Raw genomic sequence first — 17,630 nt, 5'->3', positions numbered from 1 at the left:
CGTCTTGGCAAATTGTACTTACACTGTGACGAAAAGAGACAGATGAGTACTTTACAAAGAAATACGAATAAATGACCTACCCGCTTTTAGCACAACACTCAAGCCCATTTTATCGACACTAAGGTAGTTCAAAATGAATACTTTGTAAATCCATTTTGCGAGCGAATAGCAGGCGTATAGTTTATATTCAAAACGGTAAAATGCTGGCACAATCTTCCTGGTTGGTAATATTTCTTCACGATGCTCTATATTGCAAATTCGATAATGCTATGAATACGGCAACTGACGTTTATTGCAGAAGTGAACACTGTATTGGTACTTAAATTGTTGCTTAAAGTCGTAAACTATCTTGGCCGTCTAGATTTACAGTTGCCGGCTTCGTGTGGTGAAAACTATCTTAGTTAACGATTTTAATTCCAGAAATAATAATTGTTAATACTGGAATTTAAAGCAAGCGGTTTTTTCAGAGTGGCATGTAAAGCTTGGACTATGTATTAGCAGACACTGACATGATTATTATTATAGCCTCTTTATTTCCATAATGAATAATATATTAAACAAGTATATCATATGATTAATAATTACATAATATGTGCATGCATTAAACAAAAAAATATTACTATTAATAATCCTTAAATTTAAATTCCAATCATAATTAATAATTTCAATGTATATAAATTTTAAATGATAAATACATTAAAGAAAATCAAAATTCATTTTTATAAATTATAAATCATTACTGATATGATCTGTCAAACTGAACGAGAGCGTAAAATAAAAGACAACGACGACTCATTGGTCTAGTGGTTAGTACCCCTGACTGCGAATCCATGGGTCCCGGGTTCGATCCCCGGCTGAGGCGAACATCGATGTGATGAGCATTTGGTGTTGTTCTTAGGTCTTGGGTGTTTAAATATGTATTTATATGTATATCTATCTATAATATGTATGTATATCCGTTGCCTAGTACCCATAACACAAGCTTCACCAGCTTAGCATGGGACTAGGTCAATTGGTGTGAATTGTCTTAAAAAAAAAAAATACAATACAATATTTTTTGTTAATAATTTTTAATTTGTTAATATAACGAGTGTGAAATTTAACAATTCTAAATTATTCCCAACTCAATGAAATCATCCACAACACCTTGAATCCTGTCTCTCATTATTTTATCCACTCTTATCGAGACGACCATTAAATCGTCATTTCCATCGCGTGTGTCCTCCTCTGATATATAGAAAAACGGATAAAAATACAAGGAAAACATCAAAGCGTAGTCTAAGCACTCGTTGAAACATTTGTCGAATGTTTCCTTTGGGTATACGTTTTGTACAGTCATGTCGAAATTGCTAAGAAATTTGCTAAAGGCGCTATAGTAGAAATCTTTCAGGTGATGGAGATGTTGCTTTCTGAAAGGCCTGTCGCTTGATGCGTATATGAAGTAAATTAGATCGATGATTGGATTCCCGTAGTATATTTGCTGGTAGTCGATTGGTAGAACGTCAATTAGTTTTCCATTCTGAAAAAATATATAAAGGTGTAATTCAGATATATTATCGCGGACGATTTTATTAATTATTAATTACACGTTTCTATCATGGATGTGATGGGTTATGTAATTATTATTGTTTATTTGAGTTTTAAGACTTTAAATGTCATGTTGTCAATCATTCATTAAGTATTAATTGTTATCAAAAGTATTAAAACAATATCTTCTGTTTTCAGATAAAGCAAGAAAAGGTAGCACTTTGATTAATACATTTTGACGTGATAAAGCGCGTTATTAAGAAAATATACCAATTAGGTTTCGTTAGATTCATTAGGGTTATTTGTTTTAATTAAGAAATTATATATAACATAGGATTTATATCTCCTATAATATTTATTTTATTTAACTATAATATTTATGCGTCAGAAACATATATACAGTTCATTTTAAAACAAAGGTAAAATAATATTAAATTTATTAATTAATATTGTAACTCTTTTATATTAAACTAGCTGGCCTGGCGAACATCGTACCGCCCAACAGTCGATTCTTTATTTTTTTTAAATACTTATTCTGCTATTCGGGACACCGGTCTAGCTAGTAAGATAAAAAAAAGAAAGTTGATAAGACAACAAAACATAAAAATTTACCTTCCCGGAACCCCTCCACTAACACTTGAACTTTATGATATGGTATTAAAGTTCAAATTGACTTTTAAATATTATTACGAATATTATGTATGGGAATATAGAAAAGTGTTGTTTTTAGACGTTTTCACTCAATTTTTTTAATTTTTCTCTCCGTAAGAACCATCCTCGTACTTCAAAGAATATTATAAAAAAAGAATTGGCCAAATCGATCAAGCCGTTTTCATGTTATGTCGTGACAACGGAAAACGGGTTTCATTTTTTTTTATGTTTTAAAGGATATAAACCCGAATTTATTACATTATTTTAAAAAAATGCAAAACCTCGAATTGTGTAAAAAATATTATAAAATTAGAGTTAATAATTTTTAAAACTCATCTAAAATTCAGTCTAATCAAAAAGCCTTGTACTAGTTTTAGTTTTGCATCGTATTTGCTCCATTAGTGCGTTATATCGTCAACGATTTGGAACAATACTGTTTGAGCAAATTCATCAGTTGTGTTTGCTCGTCGATAATTGGATTTTACCAACAATAGTTTATTGCAATCGAATTTATGTTCACAGTTTTTTAATTATTATTTTTGGGCCTACAGAGAGGCAATTCATATTTGAAATCAAAAAAACACGATGTTTGACTAAATTCTTTACAAGTGAAATAACACTACGATTATGTTGAAATTATTATCTAAACAATTTTGGGGAATTTATTTGCTCTCTACTGAAAAAATTCCCTTAAATCTATCAAACTCAAAATATCTTTTTCATATAAGTAACCAAGTACACTTATGATCATCAACAGAAAATATGTAAAATTGATTCTTAATTTGCATTTACTACCATTTCGCTAGTCAAGGGCGTAGAGCGGGCAAGAAGTACTGGCAAGAAACTTTCCGCCGCTCTTCGCCAGGTTTTGAGTTATATAAATTGTGTGAACTGGAGCAATCCCAGGGATTAGGATCATTAAAATTATAGTCAAATTTACAAAAAGCTTTATTGATTTTTTACGTTTACTGAGAGTTTTGAATTTATTCAGTGATAATTCTCTCAGTGACTGGTCTGCAATCGAGTATCAAGCAACCACTCTCCTCACTAATCTATTTTTTGAGTTTTATTAAAGCAGCTTGCAATATCATGTTTGTAGCTAACAAAAACTTCCACGCATTAAGAAAAATCACATTTTATCCTTTAAAAAAGCTATGAAAAGAATCTTAAGACGTCGTCAATTCGCAAACAAGTCAAAGTTGGGGTGATAAAAGTATTGTTTTGCAATGAAAACTTCTGAAGCGTTCACTGAACTCAGAGAAAAAGTTGGGTCGTCATTATGCCACTGATTACATGTCCTGATGATATCTTAAGAATTTCTTGTGAGTTGTGACAAAAGACAAGATTAGAAAATGGTAATTCTTTATATCTTTTATATTATTTGAGTTATTTTCAACATGTTCTAATCGGTTATTCTGTATCGTCCTGATTTATATAAATGAAATAATTAACAATTAACTTATTGTTAAATAAAACCCAAATGAAACCTTAAAGATGGAGCCGATTTCGATGTAGATTTTTTAAAATGCGCTGCGCTGCTTTCGCCACCTTTACGTGGCTCCAAATACCTAATATTAGGTTCGAAATCCTTACTGAAGTGACGTGGTGTAGTTGTAAATATCCGCTAAATAAGTTTACATGAAGTAAGTTATATACTTCGGTAGTGGCCTGATCACTTAAAAAAAAACTTTGTTAAGTTCCTACCTGATAGTTGATACCTAATCCGATATTTTGCTAGTGATATTTTGCTTAACAAAAAAAATAACTGATAAAATGTAAAATTGGAAGTGTAATATTTTTTTTGTATTTTTACTTTTTAGTTTTTTGTTTAGTATTACGTATACTAAACAAAAAATTAAAATATTAACGAACTTACCTCTTCTTTAATCATGACATTATTCATTTTATAATCGCCATGACATAAGCATTTGATAGAACAATTTCCACCTGTCATATACTGTGGATACTTAACTAAGGAAAGTGCAATAAACTGCCTGACTCGCTCTTTATCGCTTTCTTTTAACTCAGCAATAGACACATCACACATTTTCTTAACAAGTACGTTCCAGTATTCGTCATAAACAAACGATTGTTTAATGGTCTTTATTTTAGTCTCGAAGTATTCAGGTCTTTGTTTCTCCAAAACAAACGACAAGGCATGGAATTTCGCAAGTTCCCTTAAAGACCTTTCTCCAAAGTCAAGCGAAGTCAGGTCAAATCTTTCTTTCTGTTTATACCCTCGTTTTGTTATATTTTCCAAAATGATTGCGTTAACATTTGTCTCTTTATAACTTTTGGGGAATTTAAATTTAATATCCGACGGGATTTTGGTTAATTTTTGAATTTCTGTATAAATATCACTAAGTTCATTGTAAATAAATGCTTCCTTTTCATAAACTTCCGGTATTGAATACACTTTAAAGTCTTCGTTATTTATAATCTTTTTAACAAATATATTTGTTTCTTTATCGGCGCTTGTCACATCAATCTCAAATAATTCACCCATAAAGTTATTACCGCCAGTAGAAATATTCCTCACACAAACATCGTGTTTGGCGTGTCCTTCCGCTTGAATAACATTGTTTATACACTGTTTTACGTTTGTAGGCAGGTCGTCCAAAGTTTTCTTTTTGTTTTCCATAGTTTGGAACACACAATCTTTTTTACACTGTTTACTTTGAATTAATTATTATCAAACTTATTTTAACACTCGTGGCAACAGTAATGTAGGTAAATATTTATCAGGAATATCTCTGATAAAGTACGCCACGCCAATCACGTGGGAAACAACTGACGCGCGTCACTAACCTCTGTTCAACTGATAATTATAACGTCATCGAAAAATAACACGTATGACTACGAAAATACAATTTAGTTTCCAACGCCATTTGAATTCTAGTTGTTCATATGCACAGATTACTATAAACAGGTTCTGACTGCATATTTGACATTGGGTAAAGTTGAAATACTAACATTCCGTAAACATGAAATTTAGTTGCTGATTTCTTTTTCAATTTTACGTATATGATATAAATTTAGTGCGAGATTCTTAAATTAAGTTTTCGACAAAACTGATTGTGTACTTACAAAAAATCTTTTGTTCTAAAGAAAGACAAATAAATACTTATATTATATTAAGGAAGTTGCTAGAAAAACGTGTCTGATTAGTTATCATTTTTTTTCTTGATAAGCAAGTAGGTCAGCCTTCTGGGCCTGACATGCGCCGTTGAATTTTTAAGTCTAATGTTTTCACCGTAGGAGCGTATAGTTAACACTTAATTGCTTACAAAGAAGCCAAAGTCCATTGCTGCCGCCGGGGTTCGAACCTTCGACATCAGAGATGAGAGTCGACGGTCAAGGTACTAGGCCAACTGCTGTCTGTACTGTAGCAGTATTAGCAAGTAGTAGTAAGTGGTAGCTAGCCTAGTGGTTTTATGCAAGAAAAAATAGCTCTTTCATGTTATTGAATATCAATTCTCGACCTTAACGCCCTAAGTTTGAATACATAATATGCATCATTTGTTTTTTCATCGTACGATAATGGATATAGCCTAATACAGAGACTATTTTCTTAGCGCTTAGCATGGCTACCCCGGGTTGGATCCAAAGTTTTTGGTTCAACTCATTTGTTTATAAACAATATACGTTTTTATAGTCGTTTTGTGTTTAGGTTTGAACTATAATTATTCTATCAAAGGGCATGTCATGTATTAATATCAAAACAAATTGAATACGTAGGTTTTGGGAGTGGTAAGGGTCTTGTAGTACACAAAGAAACATCGTAAAATCTATTAGACAGCGGCGGTACCTCGGGGCATCGAGCATTGAATTGCCTTGCCCTTTGTGTACTTGCGGTCCCGTGTTTACGTATTTAGCGATCGAAATACAATACGTGTTTTCTTACCAAATCTCTTGGGGTTCAACGATTCCGACTAAAGATATACGATCAAGATAGATTTTGCTACGGTCTGTTATAATAAAACTCGTCTCAAAAGAAAATGTTACTTTCTCAGCTTGTTTTTTCAGTGGCTTCTTGAACTTGTTGAAAACTGCCTTGCGATTTTGTAACTCACTCTTCGAACTCTCACATCGGTTTTCGCAGCGGCAGTCGCCCTCAAATCAGTCGTAAAGCAGTCATTTTACGATTTGGCATTCTGATAAACAATAAACTACAAGCTCCCTCCTTATCCAAGCGACCGCCGCTGTGAAAACCGCTGTGAGAGTTCGAAAAGTGAGTTACAGAATCGCAAGGCAGATCATGTAAATGATATTACGTTAAATTATTTACACTTTAAAGATATTTTTTATCGCTTACCTTCTGATTTCATGCAATTGCATAGGGTCCTCTTACTTCCGACTCTGACGAACTTTATCGTCAACAGAATTTTATAAAGAAATCCATGAAGTATCCATAATTATCTTTATTAGATTATCTCTAGCTAGTTTTAGTTAAGTGTGAGTTGAAGTTTTTAAATAAAATCACGGCTTATTGATTAAATATATATTTCTGCAACATAAGTCATAAAAGCTATTAGTTCTGATTATGTTTTTGATTTTTGAATCGTTTATACTCGTCATATAAACCCGCCATCCTTTCTGGAAAACTTTTATCAACACAAATGTCTTGTGTTAACAGATCAGTGCCGGGTTCTAGCACATTAGATTCATCACTGAAAATTACCGGTAAAACAGTAAATGAACAAAAAAATCCAAAGTCTCGCATAAATTCATAATCTTTCTCAAAAACTTTTGTAGGAAAGACGTCTTCTATATCTATGTCGTAATAGCTTAGAAAATCGTTCATCGTAGCACGATATAGATCTTTTAGATCTCTTTCGTGGTTTTCTCTGAATTGTGTGTCACCGGAAGTGTACATAAAGTAAATGAGATCTGTGACTGGGGGACCGTAGAATATTATTTGGTAGTCGATTGGAAGAACTTCTGTTGTTTCACCATCCTAAAAGTACAATGTGATATATTAGAAATTATAATAATCAATGCCATTTAGTGCTTCAGTTTCTTAATGTTTGTTGAATTTATTAATTTGAATCTAGGTAAAATAATTACTGTTACAGATGGACTCATGTTATATAAGTTGATAAGGTCCTTTAAAAAATATCTATGCAACACTCAGGAATTTAATAAAAGTTATTTAATGGATATAAACGAAATTTTTTATATAATTTAATTCAATATAATGCTATATATTATAATATATGTAATATAATACATGTGTTATGTAGTAAATTCGCGATTATATCCGTTGAACAAGTTGTTCGCGGAGCAACTGAAATGTAAGTCATAAATGGGTCTGCCCCAATAGAATGTTGCAGATTTTACATAATTATACCTATAGTAAAATAGCCCTAGAATGAGCACATTCTATAAATAATACGGTTAAAAACTTATAGATCATACTTACTTCTTCTTTAATCAGTATATTGTTCAGTCTATAATCGCCGTGGCAAAGACAGTTTGCAGAAGTAACAGCTTCGTTTAAATACTTAAAAAAAGTATCAATTAGACCAGGTAAGTCGTTCATAATTTCTTTTCTTATGTCTTCATCATAGTGACTGACCGCCGCTTTAGTACATTTAGTGCAAATTTCAATATATTTATCAGTCAAATGTAATATAGTTTTTAAGTTTCGTATTTTCTTTTCAAAGTATTCCGGCATCTTCTTCTTTATAACAAAACTTAGTGAATGAAATTTTGCGATCTGCTGAATTGATAACTGTGCTAATTTGAGATCTACGATCTCCTTCCCGCATGGTGTTTTAAATCCTTTCTTGGCCAGATTTTCCATAATTATTGCTTCCACACCGGATTCTGGCCAACATTTTACATTTCTGAATCTTTCATTTGATGGGATGTTAGCTTCATTTTGTAGCTTATCCAAAATAATCGAAACGTCTGTATAGAAGAAGACTTCCTTCAAGTAAGCTTGTTCAATATCGACAAAACCGTATAAATTGTCACCACATACAGTTTGTTTTACAAACAAGTTTATTTTCTTTTTACCATTTGGAGCCTCATCTAAGATATCAATTTCATATAGGTTCGCTAAAAAATTGCCACCGTCAGGTTCAAGAGCTTTTACTTTCACTATGTATTTTGTAAACTCTTCGTCTTCTATAATTTTTTTAATAGCATTTTTAACACAAGGGTAGAGGTTGTCTTCAGGTTTGTTAGTTATCTTCTCTTGACTGCTAAAATTTTCAACATTGTATGTTTGTTCTTCAATTTGCATTTTGAAAAGACTTATCAAAGATACAACCAGAAATTATTCAATCAAAAGGTGCAACTGAATATATATGTAATTTTCAGAGATAACTTGTAGTTTACATTGTTTTACTAAATATTTGTTTAATTCATTATCTCACACAATGTTGAATATACTTAATTGTTAATTTGAAGACGGAATTCCATCAACTTTTTCTAAAACAACACAAGTAGCTAAAAATCTCTGTTGGTACTTATTAGTAAAATTTTATTTTAACAACACTGTTATAGGTATATTAATTGTTGGTACACAATACCTTGCTAGACTATTTTAAAGTTTGAAAAGTTATCCGCGGGTTCTTTGACCGCTTTGGATTTACTGGGACTAACATTGTCATTTATATTACATTTGTAAGAAAAGTAAAGTATAATAATAAGCTCTTGCTGGTACGGTGAAGGTAAACACCGTGGAAATCGGCATGTTTCTCCATACCTACTGTAGAAGACACGTTTTAGGCACAGGTCTTTAAGGTTATTAGTCATAACTAAAATTTTCTTCCCGAATACTTTAAGGACCTGGTCACCAAACTCCAAAAAAGTACATTGTTTCTTTTATTTTTCGTCATCGTTTCTTGAAGTAGGGCGAATGGAAAAAATATATGGTCGAGTTGAGTAGTTTATGTATCCATTTTGAAAGATCGATACACGATTTAAATAACTTGTAAGTGGCAATTTTTGACACTTCGAATTCATTTTATGACGAAAATGTATATAGAACATGATTTTGAAATTTACACGATATATTTTAGCGCATGCCAAGTAATTGTTATTACGGGCCGGCGCGCCTCAGTGCTCCAGCTCTCCACTGCGCCTCGCAGTCCACCCCGAGACAGCAATTCGTGCTGGGATAGGGCCTTAAAGTCATATATCATAGAAGAAATATTTGTATTTTTGTATGTTTGTAACGATTATCTCTAAAGGAGCGAATTAAAAAATCCTTTCAGCATTAAAATATTACATAATACCAGAGTAACTGTTCACCGTGTGAAGACGGGACATGACGCTAGTTTTGAAATAAATTCTTAGGTATTAGATAGGTAGGTGAGGTATTGAGATAAGTGTATTTATATAATTTTGTTAAGCTACCCCTATATACTATGTACATAAAAATTGCACAAGTATAAATATTTATTTACTTTTGTTTGTAAATAGAACATCATCGTCACTGTGATATAACAATTTTATTTATCATTTATCTTGTTCACACGAATATTTAAAACCTACAAATATTTTGTAGGAATATTGGCTTTCTACGCCGCGGACTTTATTACCATCCATTAATCTAATATTATTAGGACTGACTATGCTTGAAAGAATAATATTAGAAGAAACTAAATGAGATGCCTTTTCATAATCCCTTACCTGATTCCAGGTATTGTTACATCTTGAGTGGTAATTTAAGTGGTTACCTTGCTGTCTCTTCTCATCATTTGATTTCTCATTAAAATAAATTTAATTATTATACATGACTTCCAAGTTTGGATATTTTTTGAGACCTCCGGCGGCAACCAACATACTGTATGTATATTATGGCTATCATGGTATGGAGCAGACAAATTTCTACGTGTCTCATTGATAATTATTATTGATTCGAGTAGGTGCCTTCTGTGTCACACATTTTTGCATTCTTTACATGTCGAACGTGCGACCTTTGGTTTAATAATTGTATATATATATATATAACAACTAGTCTATATATTTTACTGGGTTCAGATGGAACGACTGAAAATCACGTATATGTTTGCCGTGTGGTGCGGCAGTGTGCCTTTAACATCCTTGTAAAAAAACCTGTTCATAATCTCATATTTAAACCTCAAATTAGGTAGAAAACTTTTGACTTATAATCAAAATGCCAAAGTGTTCATTATAAAAGAAATGTTTCTGAACATATTATTAAGATTTCTTTTGTTCCCAACCAGGGTGAAATAAAATAGTACATTCGCTAAGAGACAATAGACTTGTTTCATCTATAAAGTGGGCTCCTATCACACGGATACGAGCGCTTTTGGGGATAAGGTAGACTATGCGATCAATGCGACAGCGAATTACCGATTCAATAATACATCGGAGGTTGGGATAGCACTTTCTTCCACTTCTACATAGTGTATTATGTTACACGTGTAAAAAAACAAAATTCACGATCAAAATACAAATAATTAATTAGATAAAACGAAGGCAATTTAAATAAATAATTAATTGCATTAAAAATAAAAACTTTTTTGTCGTGAGAAAAAAAGCAAATCACGTTAAAAAATTATTTTCATACAACTTTTAAATAGACGTCTGTACATCATTATCAAAGAGACGATTCAAGAAAGTACGTTACTACTAAATCATATTATAGTATAGTACCTAGTAGTAATAATGTTTTTTTTTGGCAAGAGAGATCCTTGCCTGATACTACATATATATAAATTGTTATGTCTTAGGCGCGGTGAAATCTGAAATATAGGATTTTGAAATAATGAATATAATTTAAATTCGTCTTGTAACTTTATGGAAAAAGTTAAGTATTCTTTATTAATAACTATAAAAATAAAAATTATTCTTATTCTTATTCTTATTCTATGTACAAGAGCAAAATGATTAATTTTGAAATGTCAGTATTCATTTAGCTAAACTCTGTGCTTTCGAAGAGTCATATCCCTTGATATAAAACAAATATAACAGGCCAATCATTTGAAAACTATTAAGGTATCAAAAGATTGATGACTACATCAGGATCGGTTCCAGACGGAGAAGTAAAAAAATTTGCCAAGAATTGTTAAGTTTTTTTGACAGAGGTGTATGAACAAATATGTAGTATTTTTAATATTATTTTTCCCACTATTTTTATTAAACGCCACATTTATCAGTGAAATTATTTATTTATTTCGATAACATTGTCTTATTATTTACATTTGATTTACCGAATTATGTCGTTTGACGTGAAACATAATGTTTGACATTAAATATAAACTAGATATTATCATGCTAAATATATTTCTGGAGTATTTATTTGTACTGTTTTAATTTAATGATTCATTCCATGATTCTTCCATACATTACACGTGTAACTAACAAAAGAACAGGAACAAGGACATCCTAAATAAGAGCGCGTGTATTTTTAAATAATTTTTAAAACAAAAGACGCTATAAAAGATTGCGACGATTGTTTTTGAAGTTATAGTTCTTTTGGCGCGTTAGGGAAAAATGATGAGAGTAAATTTTTACGATGCGCCCACACCGTCACAAAAAACTGACACCCTAAAGTGAGCTTTAGTCAACATTTTAGTTTTTTGTTAGTGTCGTTTTTTCTACAAAAGTAGAATATTTTTTTTTTAAAGATTGTTATCTTTTTACACCAAAGTAGTATAACTTTTAACGCGTGTACACACACGTTTTTTTAGAGATCGAGCCATTACGGTGTTACAGAGGACCGCCTCGCACCGCTACCTCGACCTTGGTCGGATCGACCGCGGCCGCTTGCAAACGTTAGGGGACATTTCGCTCTTACCCAATATAAAACAGTACCGTAACCGTTTAATACAAATTGTAACAACTAAATTGAATCTAAGGCTTAAAAAGTTAATACTCGATTTTAATAGAAGATTTATATAATTGATATTGCAATTTGTTATAATGTTCTATTTCGCTAAGGGTAGATGTTAGGGATGCTTAGTTAAGCAAATGGCATCGTTCGTGTCGGTCCTTTGCTGCTCATAGGCCTCTCTCCTATATTTCGTGGCATAGAACGACTTAACCTATGTTAGTAAAAATTTTGTTTGATTAAAAGGTTCTACCAAAAACTGTCACGAGATGAATAAATAGAGTACACTTACGAGTATATAATTGTTAAATTTTTTTTCATGTAATAGGAGACTAGCAAGTCAAGTGATACCGCCCCGCCGCTCATTGACACTCAAATTGCCAGAAGGCTCGCAAGTGTGTTGCCGGCCTTTCAACAATTGGTACGATCTTTACTTTAAGTTTCAATTAGTTATTTATTTGACATATTTTACTGCTATATTTGAGCGACACAATGTGTAATGTGTGTAAAATTATAGTTTATATTACGCGAAATTCGGCCCTTTTTATTATTTTTATTTAAAAATAAGTTTGAGTACGATTGTGTTGTGTCCAGAAAAATATGATGAATTTTTAGATAGTTTTAACTGACTTCATAAACTCGATAATGACGTTTAAATTATTTGAAACTTATAAGTAGAATTTTTGAATACTGTATTAAAATAACCAAACTGTCATTGTAATGATACATTTAATTCAGTCTGTACTATCGAAGATGTATGTCTTGTACTAAAATCGATTTGTATAAAGGTCAGAGCCAGGCCAGCCAGCGCTGAACAGTCAATTAGCTCCCATTCGGAGAACTTGTTAACATATTCAATGGTTCCGTGACTTGTCATTGCTTTAAGCGGTATCATAGAGCTTATATGGATTGTTCACACACTGGTATTAGAACTTTGAACTACCTTTTGTCACATGAAAGGTAGGTACAAAATTGTATCGTGAAAATAAAAAAGGGAAAATTGTATGCCTTGCATTTATTAGTAACACTGTGACCAAAATATTTATATTTATTTGCTGCAATGTAGCGTGCGTAAGTTCGAAATGACGAAGAAATTTTTTTATTTTATTTTGTTGACTGTTCTGTAAATCAGATATCAATCATAAAATATAATATATATTTAAGATGTTTCTTTACATAAGACTGCCTCGTTTCATCACCGTACGAGCAGCAGTAACTGCAGATTTCATCTGCATCACCTTGATGGATAAGTCTTCCATGGTCTGCTTCGCTATGCATTTCTTTTGAGAACTAACGAACTGTGGAATCGACCTCCAACTGTTTAAAAAGAGAGCATAGTCGTGCCTCAAAGACCGGCCACGCACCCTCTAAATGGGTCTATGAGCTGCGATGACTGTCTATTATGGGCGTCCCGTAGACTATTAAAAAACAATTACAACAACAAAACAATTATCTTTCGCCTTATTCTACGTTTGTAGAAAAAACGTCACTAACAATAGGAAAAAAGGAAGTGAATACATTGAAATTTTTATTATAACGCATTATCTATTTAAATATCATAAGAAAGTAATTTCTACATAATTAAAGAAATGGAAATTTTATATTTTAAAATGTTGACTATGCTAACTTCATCGCATCGTAAAAATTTACTCTTATAATTTTTCTTTAACGCGCCAAAAGAAGTATAACTTAAAAAATCCGAGACACAGTGATACTACGTACATCTCCGTGTATTAATCAATCAGCCTTCGCAAACATGTTTTCCATCTAGCCTTCAAAAATATTTTCTAAGAGACTAAAAGATTACTTTTGCGCTCGGCGGAGGCCGTGTTTTAATATTGAGCCTCACAAAATACTTGTATCACCTTGCGATTCTTCAATAGTTCGTCATTGAGATGTATAAAGAATTTGTTTGATTTTTATTTATTTTTCACTTAATTATTCTACAGATATTCACACGTTCACAAGAAGCACTATATATAATGTTCACAATAGAAACGTACTCTAATATTTATATAAAAGATAGGCCTCATATTATTTATATTCCATATATAGTTCGTAAATTCAAACCCGGACCAATAATTTTAACTTTCCATGCGTGCATTCACTCGTACGGTGGAGAAAGGAATTAGACTAAAAAAATCAACGGCGAGTGGCAGGCACAAAAGGCTGATCACCAACTTGCTTATAAAATAAACATTACGAAACAGCCCTGCGATTCTGTAACTCACTTCACGAACTCACACAGCGGTTTTCGCATCGGCGGTCTCTCTCAAATCAGTCGTGAAGCAGTCATTTTATGATTTGGCATTCTGATAAACAATAAAGTACAAGCTCCCACCTTTTCAGAATGCCAAATCATAAAATGACTGCTTCACGACTGATTTGAGAGAGACCGCCGATGCGAAAACCGCTGTGTGAGTTCGTGAAGTGAGTTACAGAATCGCAGGGCTGAAATCCAATAGAATATATAAAGCGCTAATGTTATTCCGTAAATCAATATTTAATAAAGACTCAAAATTCTATTTATTTATAAGTTTAATTTCCGTGAGTTGTGCTTCATCAAAGAGCAATAACGCGCGAATGACCGCAATATAAACTGTTAATATCGATGAAGTTAAATACTGATTTAATGACGTGAAAATTTTCAGTATGTTATTCCAGTGACTATGAAAAATTAAATGTTTGTGAGTAGAATCAAATAAGCCAGTATTCACATTTAAAAAATCCAGAAAACAAAATAGTCTAACAGCAAATATATAAAATGCAGGAGAAATGTGATAATTCAAAAACTAAAACAGACGAATTTTTATATTTGGATAAACTCAAAAATTGCGAAAGCTACAAAAATCTGAACACCTGTTTATAAAAAATATTGTCGAAATATTAAACACACGTTCATAAATAATTAACACAAAGTAATAGAATTAATGATTTTAACGTGGAATAATTTAACAACTAGATTAAAGATATTGTTTGAAACGTGCTAAACCTATTTATTAAAAAATACACATAAGTTAATTAATTGTATTCCCAGGAAACTAATTTATTAATTAAGAATAAAAAGCGATTTCTTATCTCTACAAATCCGATTTAATTCGATTAGTATAAGTCAAAGCTTACTCGTTTTTCTTCTTTGTGCCGTTTCGTTTTAATTAATTTAAAGTTAAATATACTTGGAAAAGACATTCTCAAAAGGAATTAAATAGATTTGCTAGTTAGACTGCCAATACAGGCTGCGATTTTTATTTGCCATTGTACCAATTATAAGGACAAACTAGGTTTTTTGGGATATTATAGAATACAAAAATAGCACATGTCGCTGAAACTTTCCTATACTTGGCTTATAAAATATTTTTCTTGTTTCAGGCAAGCATGGCCGTGCAATAAGAATCATGAACTCAAAGCGTTCCATCCAACCCAAATACAATATGAACCGGTGTCCAATACACATTATATTACCTATTCTGACCATCATTCTCCCTTATATATCCACACTAAACCTTCCTAGTGGAGACCCTGCGCCGGGAAGATCGCCAGGACCCCCCTTTTCTGAGATCGAGGATTATGATGAAACCACAACCAGTGAAGTGACCACAGTGCAGGTGATAACTGACGCGTGTGAGTACGCCCGGATTTCGAGTGAAAGTGAGCAGATAGTGACGCTGAGTGAGACGGAAAGTGATGTGAAATTGACAGTTGGCCACGCCGTTTTTGATACTGCAGAGCTGGTTCGTGGAGTTGTTTATGATGGTAAGTTTTTCCTTTATCTACGGATACTGAAGTTTTATAATATATTGTTTATTAGTAATCATAACAGTCAAAAATAAAGTATTTACTTTCTTAACCTACATAGTAATAATAAAAATTACTTAAATGAAAATTAAAAAATATATTTTTTTGGTCCTTGTGGCAGTGTACCTTTAATGCTGGCATTTTCTCGCTATATTGCGATACTTATTCGTCGAGCGAGGAAAGCACCACCTCTGGGGTCACCGGTACTATCTACCAGGCGCCAACTATAATCTTTAATTAGCGCCTGTGCACTCCACGGCTCAAGAGTCTCTACTCAAAAAAGAACAAAATTGAAGTTAGAGAAAATACTCTTATATTTGTGCCGTTTTTTATTTCCCGCCTGCTCTGCGGCCGCGCCAGCATAAGTTTTAAAATTAGTTTTGTTTTTGCAAGTCAAAACTATTTTAAGAACTTAATTTTTTATAAAAGATGTGATTAAATATTAATATATAGAGGTAAATAGGCATCTCCTGCACAGGCGTACCCTCCAATAGGCCGCTATTATGCTATTATGAAATAATGATTAGAAAAAGTTAATTTTTATCAACGAATAAGTAACGCAATGCAGCGAGGAAATGCTGCCAGCGTTAAAGGTACACTGCCACAGGGACGTAACATTTTAAATTTGTTTTAATTTTCTTTTTATTAATTTTTTTTATTACCTACTAATTATTTAACCTACATAAGGTTAAGAATTTACTCATTAGATATGATAAGTATTTATGTTTAATCTTAATTTTTTAATTGAAGTTATACTTCTTTAGGCGCGTTATGAAAAATTGATGAGAGTGAAATTTTACGATGCGCGCGTACCGTGACACAAAATTAAAAGAATAATGTTGCACACGGAAGATGCTACGGCATTGGACATAATTTAAAAACAACATTCGAATAATAATATAATTTATGTTACACTTAATGTAAGAGAATAATAATAAATATTTATTTATTTAATTTTTCAAATGTAAACTGAACTATATTGACTATAATGACTCCTTTTCCAGTGTTTGATTATTTAATTGTAATTAATTATTTGCATGAAATCAAAAACTATTTTTAATTATGCCAAAGAAGTATAACTTCTTACGCGCGTACATAAGTACACGCACCCTTTTTTATTTTCAAGTAAAGTTAAGTAACGGGTATCAAAATTTCCGCGTCACAGAAACTAGCGACAGCGTAATCAGGACAAATTAATGGCTTCATAAAACTTAAACTTCAACATCTCGGGTTGCTAACAAGTCTGGGTTTCGTGCAAAAATTCTTAAGTACCGCTTCGACGAACGACGAATACAAATGAGCTTAGGTGCGAGCCGATTGCTGTTTTGTTTTTGTAACAGGTTTAGTCCCAATGGAGAAAAGAATATGTATTGATACATAAAGTTGTTCAATTGTGTATGTTAATTCTTTTATAGTACTTGTTTAGCAGTTGGATACAAAATTATTTAAATAGCTAAAGCTTTTCTATAATTGTTTGTAGGTGATTTATGGTTTAATTCACGACTATCACCGAATTGCTATACTCAATGTTATAATGTGCATTGATTTATTGTGTATTTAAGTAACTTTATATATTTTCTTACTTTACAAAAAATAAATTTCTGAACGCACGCCGCATATTTGACAACCAATATATATGTCAATAATTTTTCATTACCGACATTATTCTACCTTTTTTGAAATGTAAAATACAAATATTAAATGTCAGATATGAAACCCATGAAGATTTTGTATTGGATTTTCTTTTTTATTTTATAAATGTTATTCTATTCGGGACGGAGAAAAAAAACAACAAATCAAAAACCATGAAAATCGATCAATTTCGATTTATAAGCGTTCGAACAAA

At 32.0% G+C, this 17,630-nt stretch overlaps 3 protein-coding genes across 4 annotated transcripts in view; 1 reads left to right on the top strand and 2 right to left on the bottom strand.

Moving 5' to 3' along the window:
- Nucleotides 1-17,630, top strand: part of LOC125057580 — a 198,080-nt gene that overhangs the window by 17,776 nt on the left and 162,674 nt on the right. For both annotated transcript variants that reach the window (XM_047661362.1, XM_047661361.1), the window contains exon 2: nt 15,359-15,742. In XM_047661362.1, coding sequence (XP_047517318.1) covers nt 15,385-15,742 — 358 coding nt within the window. In that variant the 5' untranslated portion in view covers nt 15,359-15,384. The remainder of the gene's footprint in view (nt 1-15,358; nt 15,743-17,630) is intronic.
- On the bottom strand, nt 1,063-4,978 carry LOC125057582. Its single transcript, XM_047661364.1, has 2 exons — nt 4,055-4,978; nt 1,063-1,519 (listed from the first exon to the last, which is right to left on the bottom strand). The coding sequence occupies exons 1-2, from the start codon at nt 4,817-4,819 to the stop codon at nt 1,109-1,111; spliced, it is 1,176 nt and encodes a 391-aa protein (XP_047517320.1). The 5' UTR covers nt 4,820-4,978; the 3' UTR covers nt 1,063-1,108.
- Nucleotides 6,665-8,463, bottom strand: LOC125057581. Its single transcript, XM_047661363.1, has 2 exons — nt 7,601-8,463; nt 6,665-7,135 (listed from the first exon to the last, which is right to left on the bottom strand). Exons 1-2 carry the CDS (start codon nt 8,426-8,428, stop codon nt 6,710-6,712), a joined length of 1,254 nt encoding a protein of 417 aa, XP_047517319.1. The 5' UTR covers nt 8,429-8,463; the 3' UTR covers nt 6,665-6,709.

The sequence above is a fragment of the Pieris napi genome, chromosome 16 (genome assembly GCF_905475465.1).
Source record: "Pieris napi chromosome 16, ilPieNapi1.2, whole genome shotgun sequence".
NCBI lineage: Eukaryota > Metazoa > Arthropoda > Insecta > Lepidoptera > Pieridae > Pieris > Pieris napi.
This window is presented reverse-complemented; position numbering and strand designations above follow the sequence as displayed.